Source organism: Lissotriton helveticus, chromosome 1_2 (genome assembly GCF_964261635.1).
Source record: "Lissotriton helveticus chromosome 1_2, aLisHel1.1, whole genome shotgun sequence".
NCBI classification, from domain to species: Eukaryota; Metazoa; Chordata; class Amphibia; order Caudata; family Salamandridae; genus Lissotriton; species Lissotriton helveticus.
In genome coordinates, this window is record NC_136058.1 from 205,366,438 (window position 1) to 205,391,433 (window position 24,996).

Below are 24,996 nucleotides of genomic sequence, written 5' to 3' on the forward strand. Positions count from 1 at the left end.
TGGATCTTTCTCTGAACCTGTAAGTTCTATTAGTTTGTCTTTCCACGGACTCTTTTCTCATTACAATTTCCCCTTGTTATAATTTTCGCCGTCATCACTTTCGAACGTTTAACTTCCCAAATTGATTGCATCTTGAAGAGCAATCTTCAGCTTACCAAGTCTGACCATGCTTGTAGTATGCTTGGATCGGTGTATGCAAACATTGGGTTGCTTTTAGTAATTTTGCAAGTGACATTAGGAAAGATTGCTTGTAAAAATTGTACATTCTTTATAGCTTTATAGATTATTTAGTCTGACAGATTTAAGTATTCTTTTAAAGTGCAAATTATTTTTTTTCTTTCAAACGGATAAGGCATTATATGTGCAACTTGTTCTTAGTAGCTCCCAGAAGACCCTGCTGGTCAGAGAGAGCCCATTACTCTATCATCCTTCTGTTAAGGTTACCCCAGAAGTGGGATAGTTCACTTCAGGGCTCAAATCTTTCAGCTCATTACCCTTTTTTATAGTTTCCTTTTAAGTTCTTTTAAGCCAATGGTTGGCCACAAGAGGAAATGCTGTGAGCTCATAAGTGGTGATCATACCGACCTTTCCGCCAGAGACGTTAGTAAGCGTGTACTGTTTGATCCCAAAAGTTAATGCTATCGTCACGCTTCCCAAATGAGTTCTCTTGTGTTTGCCCGAGGCTCTTCCTGCCTCATAGCCATAGGCCATATAGCAGGTTGCACAGAATGTCTCGCTTGCACTGTGCTTTCACGCGGAGGTCTAGAAACAGGCCACGTCATTGGATCAATATCCGAATGCTGAGAACACTGATTCCCTTTTATATTAAATGAGGTTTAGCAGGCAGCGGATCACAAAGTAAAATAAGGACACCCCAACGACGTAACCTTATTATATTTCAGTAATATTTGTTTTCTTCTCAAGCAGCTTTATGCAGTTACATAAGATGCCATGTTGCCCAATCATGCATTGGTTGAGTTTGCCCACTGTTGATCGTGCCACAATCAAGCGTTACTTTGCCATAGTCTTCGCTGGGGTCTAAGATGTGGTTGGTTCTCTTAGGCATAGAGATATATCCTTATATCACTAAACAAAAATAGTCTCTGTGAAAGTCGCTCACAAAAACTGCCCCAGACACTATACATTGACGGCCAAAAATGTTCACCAACCACACTCTTCATAAAAAACTAAATATAGTACAAACCAGGTTATTTTTTTTAATTAGATGATAAATACATCGACCATACTTAAATTACCCTTTTAATGCTGTAGTTTATTACTAATCGCCTCATTTGATGTGGGGAAAAATAACGAAAAAAGGGAAGCGAAACATAGGTCACAGAAGGTGTATGGAATGCCTGCCATGGTGCAGTGAGGCTACTAACTAGCTCTCCTTCTAAAGGACACATCAGATGAGCTTACCTGGCTCCTCATATCCCAGGATAACAAGCTAGACAAGGATACATCACAAAAATGCACACACGCCAGATGAAAACAGCATATTTTACGGGGCATCTATCCACATAAAAACTGGGCAAACCAATATGGATCACACTCCATTCAGTCTGGAAAAAGGGGGATTTCTTTTCTAAATAATAAGGGTCTGTAGAATAGAATGGCATAGCTATGGAGACCCTGTTACAGAAAGAAGTGGAGCGGGTGACCAAACCATCCAAAGAGCAGCGCACAACTTTGCGTACTCAGGCAAAGGCGAACTAAAAAGAAACAGAATACTTTAAGCAAGTGCTAAAATTAAAGAAAAGCCAACGCCAGTACCTGAATTAAAAACAAGATGTAAAGGAAATCTGTGTTTAATGTAACTACCTTGAGATAGTAAAAGCAAACCGACAGGTGGTCTTCCTCCACTCGATATAGGTTCTACTCACACCACAATGCTTTTTCCTAGATATCCCCCCCCCCCCTCCATTTAAGGGAGGTACTCCTCAGTAACTTAAAAGCAGAGACATTCCCCGGGATACTTTTCCTCTTGTTATGTCGGTGGGTATTGCTCCAGCAAGTAATCGCCATGTGCAGTGTGCATGAAATGATTTTTAAGGGCATTACCTGCGTTGACAGGTTCTCTTGCGTTGATCTCGGTCGGATTTCAGCGCACCTCTGTTGCTTGGAGGTCATGATTTTCGCTCGTGTTGAAGATTTCCAGAGCATGTGTCGGTGACTGGCACCTCACATGTGTTTATACTCTGGCAGCATAACAAGAGACTCTTTGTATAAACTAGTATGATAGGGTCCTTGCTTATCTGAAGAATTTGAATAAAATAATTTTGTGGCGATTGTCTAAACCAGTGTAGTGTTGTCAGTAGGTAGTTTTTCTTTCCAAAAATTCCTTTCCCTTCACTAAAAAACACAACAGTCTATCAACAAGACTGATGTATGTTTTAGTTAAGGAACCTTTGTAAAAAAACTTACCTACTGATGTGATTGCATTGCTAGTGTTGATTTAACCTTTGGTGATAGTCATCCTGATCACGGTAAGGCATATTTACAATAGATACGAGCATTTTGTCTTTTTTCAGACTTGATTCTTCATCCGCGCACGTTTGTGGGCATTGGTGGTTCAGCCAGTAGTAGATTTTTAGCTGCACTTTGTTTTTTTGTTGGTATGACAGAAGTCTTCAATAGTCCCATGGTAAAACACATAGCTGGTTCACGAGAAGGCAAGAATAAACTAATTTATTATTTTCTAAGTTAGTATGTCTCTTGGCAGTCCTTGACATTAAACATGAGTTCACTATAGACAGTTAGACCACAGTTAAAGTTGCAAACTATCGATCAGTGGACTAAGAAGCAAAACAGACTAGGACACCATCTAAAACTAGTTAGTTTTGTTAAGCGGAAAATGTATTGAGTTTTTACTCCATCAAGTGTTCAAACCTTTGTATATTTTCCAGCACATCTAAAGTGAGCGTCTATTCTTTTTGTATTCTTTGTTGTAACATATACATTTTGTAACTACCTAGATCCTGCACTTGAGCTGGAAAGGGTAAGATCAGAATGCCACAGTTCGAGGCTTGAATTATCGACGACGTTCAGTGAGGAGGCAAATACGTCGACCTACTGTCCTCCTGTCCCCTTTGCAACGTTTCCTGTTACTGACAAGTACATTCTGCGGAATGGGAAGGTACTATTGAAATTTAACCCTAATCCACCATAGACCGCTGCCTGTAGTTTCATTGTTAGCGTGAACGTATAAGTTTTGATACTTCAAGTCATTTCTTAACACGTGGTTAGAACAAATAGTGTGTCAGACTATGGGATGATGCTATTCTTAATGGTTTTTCTTCTCCTTTAACCAGTAAATGAGCTTATCCAGTGTTAGCTTGTTAGCTTTAGACACTTGGGTCCGTATTAAGGAAGGCATTTTCTGGTTTACATACATTTATGGTGGAAAATGGCTTAATTTACACATATCAGGAATTCATATAAGGATTAGTGAAGAGCTTAAATAGATTTCTACATGTTCCATGCTATTGCCAGTAATGTTGCAATAAAATATGTTTCAGTTGGCTCTGCTTAGCCCATTCTTGCGCCTGTGCACTTACCTGCTCTTTGGTCCAATGAATATGCCCAGGCGTTATGGGCCCAAATAAAAGCAAAAAAAAACACACACACACTTCCTCTCTCACTCTCATCCCCTCTCTCGCTCCTCCACTCTCTCTGCTCTCCTGCCTCTGGATCTCCTTTTTGCTCCTTGTGCTCCCGACTTTGCCACTCTCTACATTTTGCTCTCAGCATTTTTCCTCTTTATCTTTTGCTTTGCCATTTCTTTGCCTTCTCACTCATTCTAGCATCTTGTTGATTTACGCACTCATTCTCTGCAGCTTTTCCTTGACTTTCTCACACTTTCTTTGCCTCTTCTTCTGGACCTTGGTATTCATTCTTTGCTGCTTTTTTATTGCCTCTGTGGCCTTTTGCTCTGTGCCCCTGTTAGACGGGGACCCTGAGGGTCGGCCGGATACCGAGGGAGAGATCCCCGAGGGGGACCGTCTCCGGCGATCGTACAGACAAGTTACCTCCCTCCCCACAAACAGGCACCACACCAAGTCGAGTTCAAGGCTTTATATAAGGTTCTTAAGGCAAGGATATCAGCGATACAGGATATCTTGGACCCGGGGGTCCTCTCACTTCTAGTCTCTGTAGGGAAAGGGGGTAGCGGGACAGTCTTGGTACCGGATCGGTACAGGTAGTGGTAAAAAGGCGAGCTCACAATCCTCGAGCTGGAGTGTCTGTGGATCGGGCCGCGGCAGCGCCAGCAGGCCAAGGTGATAGTCTCATAAAGCAGAGGGCCGCGGCAGCGCCAGCAGGCCAAGACGATGGTTTCACGAGGCAGAGGGCCGCGGCAGCGCCAGCAGGCCAAGACGATGGTTTCACGAGGCAGAGGGCCGCGGCAGCGCCAGCAGGCCAAGACGATGGTTTCACGAGGCAGAGGGCCGCGGCAGCGCCAGCAGGCCAAGACGATGGTTTCACGAGGCAGAGGGCCGCGGCAGCGCCAGCAGGCCAAGACGATGGTTTCACGAGGCAGAGGGCCGCGGCAGCGCCAGCAGGCCAAGACGATGGTTTCACGAGGCAGAGGGCCGCGGCAGCGCCAGCAGGCCAAGACGATGGTTTCACGAGGCAGAGGGCCGCGGCAGCGCCAGCAGGCCAAGTCACGGATGAGTTCTTCTCGGGTCTCTCGACTCCAGGATACAACTGCCTTCCTGGTCTGGTCCTGCCCCAGTTATAGGTCTGGTCCCCTTTGATGTCCGGACCCTCGCGCCTGGGGGCCGGGAGGTCCGGGATGAGGGAGTCCAGACACCCAGCAGGGGGGTGGAGCCAGCGCCCAGGCGGCCTGGGGGGATCGACACCTGGCGGGGGAGAGCCGTTGACGATTCCTTCTCCCATTGACTCGCCAAGTGGTCACTCTGCCTCCTGGGAGGATGGTGGGGCCTCGATGTCGGGGCCGGCCGGGCCCGGGGTTAGGGTCGAGTTGAGGCCACGCGGCCTCGTGCTGCAGTGCCCCAAGATGGCGGCCGGGTCGATGTCGTGGGGTAGATGGTGACCCGGGCCAGCTGGGTCCGGAGCTGGTGTCTTGTAGTGGAGGGATTGCAGGGTACTTCGGGTGGTCGTTTGTGGACTCTGGCTGGGGATGCAGGGAGAGCCAGGTCCTGGTCCCATTGCGGGGAGGGGGGACAGCTCGAACATGCGGCCTGTCCAACATGCGTCCCCCCCAGCTGAAGGCGGGGAGAGTCAGCCATCTTCCTGGGGACTCTCCTCGCTGAGGCGGAAAAAGCGTGACAGGCCGTCGGCGTTGGCGTGGTCCTGGCCTGGACGATGTTCCACCGTGAAGTCCATCCCCTGCAGGGAGATGGACCAGCGCAACAGCTTCGGGTTCTCCCCCCGCATTTGCATCAGCCATTGCAGGGGTCGGTGGTCTGTTTGCACCCGGAAGTGGGTGCCGAAGAGGTATGGCCGGAGCTTCTTGAGTGCCCAGACTACGGCGAAGGCCTCCCTCTCAATGGTGCTCCAGCGCTGTTCTCGGGGCAAGAGGCGTCTGCTGATGAAGACCACCGGATGGTCGACCCCTTCGGCGTTGAGTTGGGAGAGGACGGCCCCCACACCATGATCGGAGGCGTCCGTCTGCACAATGAATTCCCGGCTGTAGTTGGGAGCCTGGAGCACGGGGGCCGTGCACATGGCGGTCTTTAGCTTCTCGAAGGCTGATTGGCAGTCCGGGGTCCAGTTGACGGTTTTGGGGCTCTTTTTGGAGGTGAGCTCTGTGAGGGGCCCCACGATGCTGCCATAGTCCTTCACGAACCGCCGGTAGTATCCGGTGAGCCCCAGGAAGGCCCGGACCTCCGTTTGGCTCGTAGGGGGTTGCCAGGCCTGGATGGCAGCAATCTTGAGTTGGAGAGGGGCCACCAGCCCGCTTCCCACTTGGTGTCCCAGGTAGGTCACGGACCCTTGGCCAACCTGGCACTTGCTGGCCTTGATGGTGAGCCCGGCTGGCTGGAGGGCGTGTAGAACCTCCCGCAGGTGGCGGAGGTGGTCGGTCCACTGGTGGCTGTACACCGCAATGTCGTCCAGGTAGGCGGCGCTGAAGTCTTCCAGGCCCGCCAGTACCTGGTTTACCAGCCGTTGGAACGTTGCCGGGGCGTTTTTCATGCCGAAGGGCATGACTTTAAAGTGGTAGTGCCCGTCTGGGGTAGAGAAGGCGGATCGTTCTTGGGCCCTAGGGGTGAGGCCGATCTGCCAGTAGCCCGCTGTTAGGTCGAAGATGCTCAGGTAGCGGGCGGCCCCCATCCGGTCAATTAGCTCGTCTGCCCGGGGGATGGGATGAGCGTCGGTCCGGGTAACTGCATTCAGCCCTCGATAGTCCACGCAGAACCGGAGCTCAGGGGCAACGCCCGGGGCCGCTGCCTTGGGAACCAGGACGACTGGGCTCGCCCAGGGACTGTCTGAGGGTTCGATCACTCCTAGGGTCAGCATCTTGGACACCTCGGTCTGGATGCAGGCTCGTACCCGGTCTGGTACGCGGTATGCTCGGTGTCGAATAGGAGGGCTGTCCCCGGTGTCCACATCGTGGAGGCACCAGGGGTGACTCCGGGGGTGAGGGAGAACAGGGAGGCGAACTGCCTCAGGAGCGTTTGGCAGTCTTGGCGTTGCTCCGGGGACAGGGCCTCGGAGAGCTGGACCCCTTCCACTGAGCCATCCTGCTCGAGGGCCCTCAGTAAGTCCGGAAGGGGTTCGGAGTCTTCTTCTGTCCCAGTATCGGTAGCCATCAGGAGGCTGAGTTCGGATCGCACAAAATGGGGTTTGAGCCTGTTGGCATGGAGGACCCGTAGGGGGTTCCGGGCAGTCTCCATGTCGATTAAATAGGTGACGGGCCCCTTGCGTTCGATTACCTTGAAGGGCCCGGACCATCTGTCTTGGAGGGCACAGGGCTCAACCGGGGACATCACCCAGACCTGTTGTCCCGGTTCGAACTCAATGGAGGACGTGTGCTGATCGTACCACCTCTTCATGTCCTCCTGACTGGCCTCGAGGTTGGCTTTGGCGGTGTCTCGGAACCGCCGGGTCTGGTTGCGGAGAGCCAGGAGATACCGGTAGATGTCCGGGGGAGTTTTCTGGGGAGGCTGCTCCCAACCTTCCTTGACTAGGCTGAGGGGGCCCCGGACGGGGTGTCCGTACAGTAGTTCAAAGGGGCTGAAGCCGAGGGACTTCTGCGGGACCTCCCGATAGGCAAACAGGAGGCATGGCAGCAGTACGTCCCACTGGCGTCGAAGGGGTTCTTCTAGACCCATAATCATCCCCTTGAGGGTGCGGTTGAATCTCTCGACCAGTCCGTTTCCTTGCGGGTGATAGGGGGTCGTGAATTTGTAGGTGACCCCGCATTGCTGCCAGAGGGACTTCATATATCTGGAGATAAAGTTCGTGCCCCTGTCACTGACGACCTCCCAGGGGAACCCCACCCGGGAGAAGATCCCCATCAGGGCCCGGCCCACCACGGGGGCCGTCACAGTCCGAAGAGGGATGGCCTCGGGATAGCGGGTGGCGTGGTCTACAAGGACCAGGATGAACCGGTGTCCTTGGGCTGTTCGAGGGTCGAGGGGCCCCACAATGTCTATTCCCACTCGTTCAAACGGGGTGGTGACGACAGGAAAGGGTTGTAATGGTGCTTTGATTTTTCGGCCACTTTTTCCGCTGGCCTGGCAGGTGGGGCAGGCCTTGCAGTGGTTGGTGACATCCTTCCGCATGTGGGGCCAGAAAAAATGGGTCACCAGGCGGTCGTAGGTTTTATCCTGCCCCAGGTGTCCGGCAAGGGGGACATCGTGGGCTAAGTTCAGGAGAAAGTCTCGGAAGCGAAGGGGCACCACCAGCACCCGACTGGCCCCTAGTTCTGCAATTTTCTGCTCGCTGTAGAGCAGGTCTTGGTCCCAGTAGATCCAGTGGGCCCCCGAGGTATCCCCGGTGCTCTGGGCCAGGGCTTGCTGCCGGAGTCCTTCGAGAGAAGGACAGGTTTTTTGCTCGGCCCGGAATTGTTCCTGCGTGGGGCCTCCCTCCTGCCGCCATTGTGCCAGGTCAGGGACGTCCCGAAGCTGGTCGGGTCCTTCTTCGGTTTGGGTCAAGGGAATGGCTTCTGGGGCGGCCTCCTCTGGGATGAGCGCGGGAGGAGGTTCTGGCCACTCGGGCTCTTCTGGGCTGGGGACCGCGCGGGCGGTCATGGACCGGGTCGTGACGCAGACCCATTCGGGGAGGCCAAGCATCCCCAGGTGCTCCCTCCGTTCGACAGCTGCCCAGGGAGAGCTTTCAAGGTCGTTTCCGAGGAGGCAGTCCACGGGGGCATCATCGCGGACAGTTACTTTTAACATCCCTGTTACTCCTCCCCACTCGAAGGGGACGTAGGCCATGTGGCATAGGCTTTCGGAGTTGTCGGCTGATCGAACAGGGCAAAGAATGTTCGGCAAGATTTGGTCTGGAGTGACGAGGTGGCGTCGGACTGCCGTTACACTGGCCCCGGTGTCGCGGAGGGCTTCCGCCCGGCGGCCATTGATGTTGACCCATTGACCGTACTTCTGGGTGTTGGCGGGAAGGGGGGCCCGCGGAATCATGTCTCTCTCCCCTAAGCAGACCAGTGCCATGGCGGCGGGTGCCCATTCAGAGGGATCGGTCTCGTACTCCTCTTGGTCTTCCGGGATTATTTCTTCCCCTAGGGCCGCCGCTGCAACTTGGCGGGGAGTAGTGTTCGGATTCTTTGGGCAGTTGGGGTCACTGGCGTAGTGGCCGGGTCGCTGGCACCTGTGGCACGTAATGTTGGCCCGGAAACCGGCCCGGACGGCAGGGCTTTCCCGGCCAACCGGGGTCGAGGGGTTTCTGGGGGGTGACGAGGGGCCGGGGTCTCTCCCCCGACCCTGACTTCCTCCTCCCCCTCGGGGGCGATACGATCTGGATACTTCGCTGGGTGCGCTCCGGCCAACTCTGGTGCTTTCCCACCGGTCGGCTTCGGCGGCGAGTTGTCGAGGGTCGGTGAGCTTGCTGTCCAGGAGGTGTTGCCGGAGCTCCACGAAGCAGTTGTTCGACAGGTGTTCCCATACGATAAGGTCAAAGAGTTGTTCGTAGGTGGTTACTTTGTTGCCCTTGATCCACCCCTCGAAGGCTCGGCTAAAAAAGTTCACGTACTCCACCCAAGTTGTACCCGGAATCCGTTTGCAGTCGCGGAACCGTTGGCGGTACATCTCAGGTGTGAGCCCGTATCGAGTGAGGAGGGCGGCCTTCATGTGGTCGTAGGAGGTCATCAGTTGGTCCGGGAGTTGCAGCAGGGCGTCCCGCCCTTCGTTGACAAACCTCCCCCATAATCCGGCTCCCCAATCGCTTCGGGGAATCCGGTGGGAGGTCATTGCCACCTCATAGGCTTTAAACCACTGCTGGATATCATCGTTCTTGTGGTATTCCCGGATGACATCTTTGGGGATGTGAACCTTGGGTTCGGTCGAGGCAGACGGGGTCGGTCGTTCGGGGAGCCCGAGGTCTTTATTCTGTTTCTGGATCTCCAGTGCTTTGAGATTGCGCTCATGTTCGTACTCTAGTCTCTTTTCCTCTAGCTCCCTCTGTCTTTGCTTGTCTTCCCGCTCTTCCCTGAGCCGTAAGTGTTCCAGGGTTATTTTTTGTTCTGCCAGCTTGAGTTCCCCATCCAAGCGAAGTCGGGCAAGTTCTAATTCGTGGAGTCTGGTTTTTTCTCTTTCTCGGATCTCTTCCAGGGAGAGATCCGCTCTTTCTTTAGTTGGTGCGGGGCTCGTCTCGGTTGTTTGTGTTCGGGGTACGGCCGTACCCGTTTCCGCCCAAGCTTCTAGGGCTCGTTTGAAGTCTTCCTTTGTGCTAAGACCTGTGGTTGGAAGTCCAAGTTCTATGCAATATTGCTTCAGTTCCCGGTGGTTGTAGTCTTCCAATTTTTCCATCTGAAATTTCTCCGTTGTTCCGCTCTCTATTGACATGGTTGTTGTGTGTGGTGGGGCGAGTGACTTTCTGTACGATTATGCGTAGGTTCGGATCCCGTCGCTGGCCACCAATGTTAGACGGGGACCCTGAGGGTCGGCCGGATACCGAGGGAGAGATCCCCGAGGGGGACCGTCTCCGGCGATCGTACAGACAAGTTACCTCCCTCTCCACAAACAGGCACCACACCAAGTCGAGTTCAAGGCTTTATATAAGGTTCTTAAGGCAAGGATATCAGCGATACAGGATATCTTGGACCCGGGGGTCCTCTCACTTCTAGTCTCTGTAGGGAAAGGGGGTAGCGGGACAGTCTTGGTACCGGATCGGTACAGGTAGTGGTAAAAAGGCGAGCTCACAATCCTCGAGCTGGAGTGTCTGTGGATCGGGCCGCGGCAGCGCCAGCAGGCCAAGGTGATAGTCTCATAAAGCAGAGGGCCGCGGCAGCGCCAGCAGGCCAAGACGATGGTTTCACGAGGCAGAGGGCCGCGGCAGCGCCAGCAGGCCAAGACGATGGTTTCACGAGGCAGAGGGCCGCGGCAGCGCCAGCAGGCCAAGACGATGGTTTCACGAGGCAGAGGGCCGCGGCAGCGCCAGCAGGCCAAGACGATGGTTTCACGAGGCAGAGGGCCGCGGCAGCGCCAGCAGGCCAAGACGATGGTTTCACGAGGCAGAGGGCCGCGGCAGCGCCAGCAGGCCAAGACGATGGTTTCACGAGGCAGAGGGCCGCGGCAGCGCCAGCAGGCCAAGTCACGGATGAGTTCTTCTCGGGTCTCTCGACTCCAGGATACAACTGCCTTCCTGGTCTGGTCCTGCCCCAGTTATAGGTCTGGTCCCCTTTGATGTCCGGACCCTCGCGCCTGGGGGCCGGGAGGTCCGGGATGAGGGAGTCCAGACACCCAGCAGGGGGGTGGAGCCAGCGCCCAGGCGGCCTGGGGGGATCGACACCTGGCGGGGGAGAGCCGTTGACGATTCCTTCTCCCATTGACTCGCCAAGTGGTCACTCTGCCTCCTGGGAGGATGGTGGGGCCTCGATGTCGGGGCCGGCCGGGCCCGGGGTTAGGGTCGAGTTGAGGCCACGCGGCCTCGTGCTGCAGTGCCCCAAGATGGCGGCCGGGTCGATGTCGTGGGGTAGATGGTGACCCGGGCCAGCTGGGTCCGGAGCTGGTGTCTTGTAGTGGAGGGATTGCAGGGTACTTCGGGTGGTCGTTTGTGGACTCTGGCTGGGGATGCAGGGAGAGCCAGGTCCTGGTCCCATTGCGGGGAGGGGGGACAGCTCGAACATGCGGCCTGTCCAACAGCCCCTCTTGCTCTTTTTCTTTAATTTCACAGTCTCTCAAGTGCTTCTGTCACTCTTACCTTCTTATTCATGCCAGTTTGGCGGCGGTGATCGGAGCTGCGAAAAAACCTAAGCCATACGGACAGTGCTAGTACCTTGACACAAGTGTGACTACAGAATGGCAAAACACACAAGATGATGGACGGAATTTTGCACATTGGCAAAACATTCACCCCCAGTTGTCTTTGCAACCCCGAGTGGGACGGGTATGCTCAGACGTGAGTCCCGTGCTCTCCATGCCACTGGAATCAAGCTAATCCTGGCTGATGAGGGATGAAAGCCCGAAACCGGTCCTAGGATGCTTGTTTCCAGTCCAGGGAGGACCTGGCTTGGCAGTTCGGGCTGGACTGTTCCCGTGGGGCACAGGGTCAAGACTGATTTGCATATGGCTGGCTTCAAACTGGAATGGCATGGTGAGCAAAAAAACGATGGATTTAGGCCCAGATCTCTGTACTGGGGTGAATGTAGGACATTGTTCTGCATTCTGTCCATCAACTGTTGTTTTTGCATTTGACTACAGAATGGCAACAGATACCCATGATGCCCTAATGGCCCCAAATTGGGGTATGACCCACTGACATATTAAAAACCACGGGGAGAGCTGTAGGCCTCTTACACATACATACAATGAATGCGTAGTCTTTCACGCAGGGATACAAGTTTAGCCCTGAAGAAGGACCCAGATCCATTTGCACTCACTGCGAAGGCTGAAACACTATGCCATTCTTTAAAACCATTTTGTATTTATAACCATACCCCCATTATTCTACTGATAAAGGATTTGTTTTGGGATGTAATGTGAGGTATTTTTAAACTCACTACCCACCATTTTCTTTCGATCCCTGCATTATCCAGTGTAATTTTATCTAAGAACTCCCAGAGACTTTTCGCTGGTCGAGTCTGCCCTGGTTGTATTATCCTACCAGGGTGTGCATAGGTGGTGATGATGAAGCATGTCATGATAAGTGAGGGAGGAATCTACTCCAAACTCTTTGGGTACCCGGGAAGATAATAGAGGTTTGGCCTATTTTACCCTCTTTGAGGGTACAGTTGCCCTTATGTGAGTGTCTGTTTCTAGGAGAACGCAATTGGACTAAAATTCTCCCGCTCTCTGGGAATGAGACAAAATGTGTATCTTTTATCCTTACCAAATGCAGGATTGCCTTTTATAGAAAATCAACTCAATGCAGACAAAAAGGAAGTTGTAATCTTGAGCAGAGACACATCACTATGCAACTCCACTTGGTGGGTGGCAAAACTCAAGCCCCCCGCCCGGGAAGCTAAGCAAAAAACCTTGGCATAATGATCGAAGACCAGTACGCTATTACCAACCAATTGTACCCTGTCTCCACCACCGGTTTTCACACTCTAAAATGGCTTAGGAAAATCTTAAAATGGCTTCCGCTCAACACACACAGGACTGACATACAGGCCGTCATAACCAGCAAGCCAGACTACATGCATAACGTTCTGTGTTGGAATAAACACCCAACTGACCAGAAGACTTCAGACCATTCAATACCCAGCAGCCAGCCTCACACTCGCCTGCTGGTTGCATCTACATCTGAAAGTCCTTCTCTAGCCCCTGTTCACATACACGCACACACATACAAATCCCTGCACAATCGTGGCTCCAGCTACCTCAACAACCGCATCCACTTCAGATACATTTGATCAGCCGGACACATCTCTTCCATACTTAAAGATTGGGGCAAGTGGTTATATTTTCTAAGGCCCTTGGTGTGTGGTCCGCAGACAGATAGGGAAGCAAAGAGAATGGGACAAGTGGTTATTTTTTTAAGGCCCTTAAGAATGCCTAAAGGAGATGGGCTCTTGAGAGTTATAGAGGGAGACTCACGAAACAGTCAGATAATTTTCATATTTTTCCCAGGTCCACCAATTACATTCACAAATAGATTGTGTATTGATGAGCAGTGACTTAATCCCTAAGGCAACAGCCATTGCTGCATTTTGGTCTCAAATCATGCCCCAGTGAGTAGGGTACTTCAAATTAACACATGGGTTGGGATGGCAATCAGCCTTCCCTACTGAGGGATGCAGTCTTTAAAGAAGAAATTAACAAACAAAAAATTAGTACACACAGAGTATTGGATGCCTTCAAGGCGGTAAAAAGAGTGAAGTGCACAGCCACAATGGTACACCTCAAATGATTGAGCAATAGAAATAGAGACGTTCGAGGAGGAAATAAAACAGGTAGAAGAGGTGTTTAGGTCCCATCCTACTGCAAGGCTACATCGTAAATTACTGGCAGTTCAGGGATCAGTTGAGAATCTTATGCTCATAAAGGGCAGAACTATCTTTGCTTCACCTGGAAAAAAAATGTGGCTGGAGCAATGTAGACACACTATAAGCAGAAACATTAAGAGGAAAGAGTATGTGAGGGAGATTTTTTCTGCTTCGGGCAGATTGTTATCAACAGGAAGAATTGTCAGATGAATTAAAGACATTCTCTACTACCCTGTATGCGATAGGTAACTACTCAACCACAGAGCAGGATCGATATGTAGACAATCTCCACCTAAGTCAACAAAATAAGAGGGGGGACCAAGAGCTTGTTCAGGTCCAGTGTCAGTGCTCCACAAATGACTATTAAATCACAAGGGACACTGTTTCATGTGGAGGGTGCAAGGTGTCACCGAGTCCAAAAAAGAAAGATGCAGAGAAAGAAAGATGAGAAGAGGAGGATGAAAAAGAGAGAAGCAGAGGTTCATCTCCAGTATCAAGGATCCAATCCCGAAGGGGAGGGCCAAGTCTTTCCTCTTAGTTCCCCTCACACACCCCGAAGGATCTCATGCTTCATCATCGGGCTCTTGTTCCTCGTCGGGCCGGCGCTGCAATGCCTGATGGGCCCCCGAAGGGTTACTTTAACTGGGCTGCGGGTGCCGCTCTGTGAGCTTTCGCAGGCACCGGTCCCTTGGCTTTTGTCGTACTCTCTTCCATGTAGTTGCACTTGCTAGCATGGCCTGGCAGGCGACTTTGCATCCTTTCATTAAAGCCTGGTCGGCTAGCTCATCTTTCGGAGGCTCGTCGGTGTCTTTGTGCCTAATATTGAATCCTCGCCGACTATTATGCTCAGATAGCACTCAAGGGGCCCGATTCACAGAACTAACTTAAGACAAAATCCTAAACTTACTACCATTTTGGTATTCACAGAAGGCACTTACTCATTTTGGTATTCACAGAAGGCACTTACTCATTTCGGTATTCACAGAAGTTAGGACTCCTAACTTTAGGACTCCTAAATGCCGTCTGTGAACACCGAAAGTCTGAAAATTAGGCTTTTTCTCAGTTTAGTAGTAGTAAAGTTAGACTTCATGCCTTCTGTGAACACCGAAAGTCTTAAAATTAGGCTTTTTCTCAGTTTAGTAGTAGTAAAGTTAGACTTTACTACTACTAAACTGAGAAAAATCCTAATTTTAAGACTTTCTGTATTCACAGAAGGCATTTAGGAGTCCTAAAGTTAGGACTACTAACTTCTGTGAATACCGAAATGAGTAAGTGCCTTCTGTGAATACCAAAATGGTAGTAAGTTTAGGATTTTGTCTTAAGTTAGTTCTGTGAATCGGGCCCAATGTTCCTAGATCCATGATATAGTGGTTCATCCAGGCCAGGTTTCTATATTGCACTTTTTTGATCCCCTTTGAAAACAGGACTACAAGTCCCAGAATGCAACGCACCAGCCATGGTGAAGCTACGCATGCATGGGCACAGTATACGCTCATTCCGCAGACCTTGCTAACGGTTTTGTGTCCTTTACTTGTGCTTGGACCGTCGGCGACGCTGGAGCACCTATTATTAAACCTTCACAAACGCCCTTCGTAAGTCCTTGTGGCATCTTATTTGACAGGCTACCCGGCATGTAATTTGCACTGCATGCTCCTATATGTTAAGTTCCCTTCTGACCCAATGTCACCAAGGAAGTCATGAGAGTGCTCGGTGTTTCATTTGCAAGAGTTTTTTTCAGGGCTTCCGTTCAAGTCGCACAACTAAAATTAACCTGGACTACAGTTCCCAGAATTCTTTAGCTTGTGAAAAGAAAAGCATTGGAGTACCTTGCAGCCTCGTTAGTGAAGACGCCATGCGGCATCCTTGGTCCCAATGAACCAATTATTGGAGTACGATCCTAGGAAGCGTGCTCTATAAATTAAGCCATTGACTGGCATGCCCTCTTCATATGGAGTTACCTCCTGGGTGCTACTCTGGAAATGGGCTCTCCGTCTCCTATCCCAGCTGAGGAAGGGTAAACAGAGATGTAAGGGGTGTGCTGTGCACCAGTCCCTGGCACTGCTCCTTTTCCTTGATTTCGGCGGCTTCTGCTCCACGGCTCCAAGACCGGATCCCCAGGGCCAGGCGCAGCTCCTTTCTCCTTGAATTTCAGCGCTCGGGCTTCGGAGCGCACTGCCGCGGACACACCATTTCATTAGTCTAGATTTGAGCCCCGCATGCTCGCCGGTGCCGCCAATGCACCACACACATTCACGCAGCTTCATTTCCTAATGTAGAGCGCCAGTGCGGTCCATCCAGGACGGCTGACACACAGCTCCTTTCTCCCGGAGGTCAGCTACAAGGGCACGGTCTGCGCAGTGCGGCTGGAGCGCTTGACAGTTTTTCCTCCTACCTCTTGAGCGACGCTAGGACACCAGATCTCCAAATGCAATATAGTACGATGAGATACCATACCATGCATTATGATAACATGTTTTATTGCACTAACTAAAGATACTCGTGCTAGCGTAGACGCGAATTACGGAATATTTCTTACACATATTCCAGACCTCTCATGTTTCCCGGGTACAACATGCATGTGGGAGTCAGTCAGGTTTTGTCTTTGCCTTACATTCTGGGACTTGTAGTCCTGTTTAACAGAACTACAAATACCAAAAGACAAAGCAAAACACCTGGACTGGATGCAAGAATGTAGTCAGACAAATATAATAAGCCCGCTTTGAACTCTATGCCAAAAGACAGTGAGTGAAGTGAGCCATCCTTCCTTCTTTTCATCCACCCATCACACCTTCACCCACCCACCAATCCTATTCATCTGTGCACCTCTTCATCATCCCTTTTCCCCTCCCACTTCATCTTATTCTCTCCTTCCATCCTTACTTCTATGCATCAATCAACCCAACATCATCCTTATTTTGCTCATCTAACCATCAACCTTACTTTTCTCCTGAATCCATCATCCTTACTTCAGTTCACATTTCTTCCACGATTCTAACCCTCCCTTTATTCAGCCGCCACCTCTCATCCATCCATCCTCTCTTGTTGCATTTGTTCTTCCTTCCTCAGGTTCATCATGCCTTTTCCACCAGTGTCTCTAAAAAAATCATACACTCAATTAAAACAAGCAGTGGTATAGCCAATAGGTCTTGCTTTGGGACCTTATAAGCGTTTAGCCATGCCACAGTGGATGTTGTTGCACCACGGATATTGTGCTGCACAACTAAATACTTATAAGGTCCCAAAGGCGAGACCTATTGGCTATGCCAATGCTTGTTACACTTTGTTTTGATGAACATGGAATTTGGCCTGAATTAATTGAAATGGTATTTGACAACTATGCCAGTACTACAGCTTGAATAGCTCCTAATGGCCATCTCATCTATCTTTAAGTTTGTATGGAGATACAGGGTACCCTCAGTCTCCCTTTACCTGTGCCTTGGTCATTGAACCCTTGGTGCGTCAGATCAGGCAGTCATCAAGGAGGATTACATTTGGAATAACTAAATATAAAATCCATTTATATGCTGACAATAGCCTGCTCCCTTTAGGTCAACTTGAGGCGTACTTGACGGTTCTAATATATCTCTTCTTAGTGAGAAGGCGAGAAGTTTGTGAAGAGCATACCCTTATAGGTTCAGTAAAAGGCACATTAAGTATCTGGGTATAAGGATAGCCCCATATATCACAGACCTGTTTGTTACAAACTATCCCCAATTGCTTAGTAGGATATAGAGAGCTTGGAAGCCTGGAGGAAGTTGTATATATCTTGAATGGATTGGACGAATACCATCCAGGTGAATATCCTTCCCAGACTTCTGTTCCTGTTTCCGTCCTTGCCAAACCCAGGTGATAAAACGTTCTTGTTGTAGATCCAGATGTTAATGATGAAATTTGTCTGGAACGACAGGAAACAGAGGATTTTGTTCGGTCTTCTTTACCAATCGAAATGAAATGGGACTTGGCGAGGTCTAATATCTCAATTTATTATGCAGAGATGTAGATCACTTTGAGATGTTGTGATTCTGCATTGAATAAGTTTATATTTAAAATCCAACACTGTGGATATATTCACAATTACTTGAGGTTACTTGACCATGTTGGCACGTTATAGCCCCAAGATCAAATTAAACACTTTACTTAACTACCTATTACCATGGGTTATTTTACACACCGTAAGCCCTGAACAAGTTCAAAATTGAACGAAACGCGCACGTTGGCTGCAAGAATCTGTACAAATAATTACAAGCAAAATTGAAAGAGAAACCGATGTTTTCTGTGATAAACAATGAAGAAGGAATTTTAAAAGAATGGGAAAATCGAATCTTGTACGCTTTTAACTGAGTGAATTTTAACTATCAACTTGTCTTTTCTTACATAATGAGAGACCTCCAGATGGCATTCTTCAGTTGAGGGAGTGCCGATGATGGACTCCCTCTATTGCTTCGTGCAGCCTAACTTGATCACTATAATTAGTATTGCTGCGGAAGTTGCTATATGTGCAGTGATTTGCAATTGCCCCAGTTGCTTTTTTAAATTATTTGGTGCGAGTGTTACAATTTGCATTACATATACATTTTCCAACGCTTTTTCAAAGGTAAGCTGAGGGCTGGGATTTATTTCTTAGTATTTGTTCTATTGGCATAAAACAGTTGATGCCAATATATGCATTACAATTGTTTGTAGTAATGTCACAATCTGTATCGTCCCTATTTGCACCAGGTCCTTATAAGGACAAGAGCAAAATCTGTTTGCTCAATCCCCTATTCTACCAATAGTTACATTGGGACTAGGCTGCTCTGCATGTTTTTGTAGTAATGTTATGTTTTTCTAATATGATCTGTAATATAAACTGCAGTATTTGTTTAAGGAAATGTACTAACATTTTCAAGGCATCTGAGCAGCTACCATAAAGCCTATTGCAATTGCAAGAATGTTTGTCTAGGAGAAAGCTTTACTAGCCAAGGAAAATTGAAGAAAAGGGCATCCTTTGTAGGGTAGATCCATCTATCCATTATTGTGATGGGACACTTGTAGAATTATTTTTAGAAGTAATTTTCCCTAATTGCACCATCTATAATTATGGAGGTAATTAAATATAATAATGATTAGTCCATGTATGTCTTTCTGTTTAACATATTTATTAAAGAGTTTTCAAGTGGGTACAAGTGTTCAAGCTTCCCTGCTGCTAACTTGTAATTGCAACCTGAATGCTCAGTCATTGAACGCATTACCCGGAGTTGCTATGCCGCATAGGAGGCACGAAGCAGCCCAGTTTTCAGAGAAAAAGACAGAACAACTACAGGAATGAAGTATGTGTTCTCTTCGTAGCCATAACAGATTTTTTATACATGGTGAATATTGCTGTTTTGTTATGCCGAAGGCTGTGTGCAGTGTGTTGTTGACTGCCTTTCAGGGGTTTGCCACAGGGTCTGTTCGCAGGCCAGCCCTTGTGGCCAACCCCTTACCACGCATGGCTGAAGCTGTGTGCAGCGCGGGGTTGGCTGCATGTGGAGAGGAGGCAGCAGGGCCTGACCTCCGGCCAGGTCCTGTGGCCACCCCCCGCCATGCACAGCTGAAGGGCCAGTACAGTGTGAGGTTGGCTGTCTTTACAGGGTTGATCACAGGGCCTGGCCGCAAGTCAACCCTTGTGGCCAACCGCCTGTTTGTGCATTGCCAAAAGCTGTACACAGCATGGGGTTGCCCGCTTGCGGGGTGGTTAGCCGCAGGGCCTGGCCTGGGGTTGGGTCCTGCAGCTAACCTTTGGCCGTGCACGCAGGGAGTTAGATTTACGCCTAGTAAATGAATATTATTTTACCTTAAAATAAACCTAAAAATGCACTGAAAAAAAGCAAAGGCTAGAATAATGTTAAAGTTAGGTGTAATGTTCAGTAACAGCGTAATGTTTTAAACTCTAAAAACCTTAGAAATGTACTAGTTATAGTTACCTCAAGTAACTATAACTCACTCTCTGCTGTAACTATAACTTGTGCTCTCGCCATGCACTGCTAATTACCCCACATAGTGCATCACTCATTGCATCTTCTATTACATCATTGATATCACTACAACATTTGCAGTGACATTTTTGATGAGAAAAGTGTGCCTGGTGGGGGGAGTTATAACTACTTTAGAGCAAGACTTATGGTTAATTTAGATAACTATAACTGGTGAATTGCTGTCGTTTTTAGAGTTTAAAACGTTACGTTCTTACTGAACCTTTCACTTAACTATGAAGTTACTTTAACCTATATTTTTTTACATAAGTAAATCTTTATTGCTTGATTGTTAAAAACTTAGCAATGGAGTATACAGTAAAATACCTTGAAAATACATACAACTTGCAAATGGTGCCATCATCATCTCTAAAAAAGCAAAAATCCCTCTTGACCAAGCCTTTGAAGACAGATTTAAGAAAGAGGGCTCTCTTCCTGCCCTGTAACTTATAGTGAATTGGCCCCACGGCTTTGTGTGCCAAGTGGCTTGGCAGCAGGGATATATAAATAAAATACGCTTGTGAGGTGAAGCATATTTCCTGAGCGTACCTGCCTTTCGCCAATGTTCCACGCTACTAGCGATTGTTATAGTCTTTGTAAGTATAAAGGTGCGAGTGCGGGGAATAAGGTGCAATGGACGTTATTGATGTAAAGTGCAACTGCAGTAATTTAGGTTCCTTAGTACTTTTTCCAGCTCGTAATGCCTGTATACAGGTATAAGATAAGGGGCGGAAGTTAAGTACAGTGTACGAGGACAGGGTAAGTAAGGTGCAATGGACGTTATTGATGTAAAGTGCAAATGCAGCAGTTTAGGTGTCTTAGTGCCTTATCATGTGTAAGCTGGCCACCCCCCTCCTCTGTCTGCTGGAACCCTGGCCTCAACCTTTTTCCTAAATCTCTGGTTGAATGTTAGCATTGCACAGTTCAACCTAATGTCCAGTGGTTCAAAGTAGGCCATCACTGCCTCCCTGCATGACCTTATACCTAAGTCATTCCATGTTCTTCGTGGGCTCTCCCGCCGATCCTCCATACGGGAGGTACACAAGCAGAATACATGGATAATATCTTGCTGGCCCTGGTTGCATGGCTGACAGTTGTCTTGAGCTTCCGGTCTTTACCATGGGGGATATTGACTTAGGATCAATAGTATCTCCAATCTGTATTTCAGGAACTGTACATTGATCCAATAACTATATGATTCACTTACGTAGCCCTGGGGTTTTAGCCTAGTATTACAATGAAGAGTCATCCAACCATGTTTGTGTCGAGACAGGCAGTCATTGTCCTCAAACAATTGTGTGTTTGCTTTTGCCATGTTTTTAAACTCCAAGTGGCTTATGAGAAAATCCCAACCGCTGATTAAACCAAGAGTATTCAAGGCCTGTAATAGATATATTAGCATGCCTGGGATCTATTCTTTACTATCAGTTCGGACCAGAGGTAATAGCCAAGCGAGCCTTCCGTTGCGAGCTTTAGTTTTGAAAGCACATCATAAAGGCCGCATTCCGGGGCAGTGACTGTTTAACAATACCAAACTCCAGCCTAATCTGGGCCGGAGATGGGTGATAGGGTGGCTGGAAAATTGACCTATACATCTTGAGTACCATTTTGTCCAGTATTGCACTGTCCCGCATCCTAAGAGCCTCGCTTGCATTGGTCAAAGTTGGAAGAACCTTTTCTTGGGCCACCTGCAGAATCATTGTGAGTGTTGTGCCTTTCAATTTGGTGTAAAGAGACCTACGGCCGAAGTCCAGAGAACTGCCCTTCTTTCTAATTTGTTCTAGCTATTCGCTGCACCTCCCGTTCTCATTGAAAAAGACTGATATACTTATAGCTTTTTGTCAACCCTAATTTTTCTTGGTCCAGAAACCACGTGGGCTTTTGAGATCTTGTGCCTTGGACTTTTAAGATTTTTGTTTTCTTTCTGTTAATTGTCAGTGCATTAATTGATGAGTAAGGCCATGGTTGCATCAAGAAGGCGTGCAGGCCAACATAGTTTTCTAATCAGAACTAGGTCACCTGCACACAAAAGATTTGAAAGCTGAAAGCCCCCTAGTTTGGCTGGGTTAGAGTTGCCTGCATTTAGGGTGGAAGTAAGATCCAATAGGCACAGGTTAAACAATGTTGGAGCAAAGACGCAGCCTGGCTACAGACCTTTCATAGTTTTGATTGGCCTAGATAAACAAGAGCACTCTCCAGCTCTAATTCGGACCCCTGTATGTATATGCAATAGTTCCAGTGCCCTTAGTAGGTCATCTGGGATGTTTAGATTGCCCTGTTTCTGCAATAGCCTTCCTCAGTCAACCCTATCAAATGCAGACTTGTAGTCAATGAAGCCTAAATAGGCCGGCTGGCTGTTTGTCTTAGCCAGGTGGGTTAATAGGGAGAGTGCCATGATGTTAACTGAGGTCCTTGTATGCTTGGGGAAACCAATTTGGTTTAGTGGAATGATGGTAGTAACCTCAGCTCAATGCTGTGGCTTCCCCAGTAACACCTCTGCAAACTATTTGGCGTCCTTGTCCATTTAGAGCTATCAGGCGATAGTTCCCAGGCACCCCTTTGTCTCTGCACTTGAAAATTGGTGTGAGGATCTAGCCCTGCCATGAACGAGGGGTACGATTAAGCTGCAAAATGGTGGAAAAAAGCAGGGTTAACTGCAGGCCAGAATGTTGGGTCGTCCTTGTAGATGGCAGGTGGAGTTCCATTTGGGCCTGGCGCCCCCTCTCTGCAGACTTTTGAAATTTGCTTCTGAACTGTACCTGTGGTGACAGTGCACCTAGTTGATTTTCGGTCACTTACTGTAGGCTGTTTTGGCAGGGAGTTTGCGTGCACTTGGTCATCTGCCTGTTTGCTAGATTGATCCGGCTGTACCGCCGGACTGAAGTGATCAAGCAGGAATTGATACCATGTTGGCTATGAGATGTTGGAGAATGCCACTTTTTAGAAGATATATGCCTACTCCCTTTACGGTGTGCCAGAAGTTTTGCAGAATTGTTGTCTTGATATTGTACAGCAGCTTTGCCCAGGATGAGTTCTATCACTCCCTTCTACTCTTCCTTTTAGCCCTTTTTATCATTTTTCTTCCCTCCCGTAGATGTTGTGCAGTATTGAAGAGTCTATTGGTGACCTTTTTATGTGCTCTCCACAGGTGATTTACCTTCTTTTTAGCCCTTCTTATTGAGTAGTTGTTTCCCCACCCTTGGGGAAGGCCATGTAGGGTGCTTGAAGCTTCTTTTTGACTAGGACAGACTTGGCATGCTGGTTTGCAAATTTTGTGAATAAATATATTTATTATTTGTGAAGCGTACGTTTGTGTTTCTGAATATGTCTGTTTCAAGCTGGCACCATCAAAATTTGTTAGACAAGTCTCTCAAACTCAAAGTCACTCCACAAGTTGAAGTCAACAGTATCTGTTCTGTAGAAAGCTTATTGCTGTTTTTTGTAACAGGAGGGTGGGTGCTTGTGGTATTATGCACTTCACATTAAACTCAAGGACAGAACTGTGCCTTCTACTGGCCAGGTCAGAAATATTGACTGCCGTGTTAGGGATTCTGTTAAGGTAGACTTTTTTTGTATATATGAGGGATTACAGAATATGTTGAAGCAATATAGTGTTTGGTGCCAATGGCAGTAGCACATTTGGCATACGGAGATATCAAGCATTGCGTAAACTTGAGTGAGCTTGACAAAAGATTGGATACGGGCAAAGTTCTCTCGCCTGAAATATCTGAGATGGTAGGTATGCTGATTGGGACCAAATACTTTACCACTCTTGATCTCGTGCCTAGATATCACCAATGTAGCTTGCGTGAAGAGTCTAAATATCTGACTTAATTTTCGGTTTATCACAATGTTACAGATGGTTGCATCTTGTATTGGGAATGGTTTGAGGCATTCGGCAAAGGGTTTGGTCCTCGCAGAGGTTTATGAGAGGGTTGAGATGGGAAGAGCTAAATGGGCTGTGGTCCTATGGAGAAATCCTATGGCAGTGCCAAGGACGAGTTGTCTGGGCAGATTTGGTCGTGATTTTAGGGATTCAAGATTGGTACCACCAGAAAGCTTGACGGTATGTTTTATTGATCTAACTCCTGTGGGGTGCCTTGAGGTTTGCAAGACTACACTCTTGGTTGAGAGGCAATTATTGTTGGCAGGGTATAACTATTAAGGTGAGCAGAAAATGAAGTGTAATCAGAGTGATCAGATTATGAACCTTATGATTCCTCCCTTTGTGTGAATGGAGATTTCCACAGACCGATGGGAGGAAATTACCTTGAGCATTGTAGAGTCATTGCAATCTGTACCTATAGACATGCTGCTGATGGTGGATATGTACTCCAGGTGGCCCAAGATAGCTATTGTAAATGAGGTAACTACATGTGCTATAATTAAATTATTAGAGGAGCTATTTGTAGGGAGAGTAATCAAAAGGTTCCCCTGACACACAACAAGGTCCAGTTAACCTTCAAAGATATGGAAGCTTTCCTTAAGGAAAAAGGCATACGAGGTACTCCCTATGCCACCCATAAACCAATGGGATGATCAGGAAATTCATTACTACATACAAATGTCAAAAGGTGGGGTAAAAGAACCGGGAACCAAAATTTAGAACAGAGTGGATGCTGTTCCCACTTGCCATGACTTTGATAGCTTCTTTTGATCTTTTCTGATGATTAAGCCCTTGTTCGATAGTTTGTCCCTTGTGGGTCATGGGTTGTATGTTTGGGTAGTGTAGAGATAGGAAGTGGACAGAGTGGAGTTGCTGGGAGAACTGATTTGAGGAAATAACAAATTGAAGAAAAGAAGAGGGAAGGGAACTGTAATGTGCACAAAGCAGTGCTGATGTAACTGTTGGGGGACTACGCGGTCATGAAACCACCTATGATTCAGCAGGACACCTTTAAGTTCAGTAAACTGCTGAAAGGGGTTCCGATTCCATGGAGCGCCGAATTTTGTAGATTGTCACATTTGGAATCTTAATTCTGTGATCAAAAAATAATTGTATTTTTCACAGTTTATTTTGATTAATTTCTGCGGTTATGTATTTTTCTTTTTGTTTCATGTCTCTCTACCCTTTCCTTAGTTGTGTGTTTCTCTGAGGAGGATGTGTGGATTTGGGGTCCGAGGTCTAGTTTCTTAAGATACTTCCTTCGATTAGGTTATATGGGCTCAATCCTTTGTTAAAATACTGTGTTAGGCATTTTATATTTCCCTCTGTTGGCTGTATCCTCATCTTAAGAATAGACGTGGAACTTGCATATATATACCTCTCTAAAGTCCCACCTCTTGTTTTCCCACCATTCCACCTCGTTATTTCCATAAATAAAGGATATATTTGTTTAAGGAAAGGCATGCACCATCTCGTCTCCAGGCAGAACATTTTGTGGTTCACTTCACTCAACTTCTGTACTCGCCAACCCTGGTTTTACCTTTTCT

At 48.1% G+C, this 24,996-nt stretch overlaps 1 protein-coding gene across 1 annotated transcript in view; it reads left to right on the forward strand.

Moving 5' to 3' along the window:
• The window catches only part of BEND5 (BEN domain containing 5), a 112,107-nt gene that overhangs the window by 82,257 nt on the left and 4,854 nt on the right, over positions 1 to 24,996 (forward strand). The window contains exon 6 of the mRNA XM_078671387.1: positions 2,979 to 3,139. Within this exon, the coding sequence (XP_078527513.1) occupies positions 2,979 to 3,139 (161 nt within the window). The remainder of the gene's footprint in view (positions 1 to 2,978; positions 3,140 to 24,996) is intronic.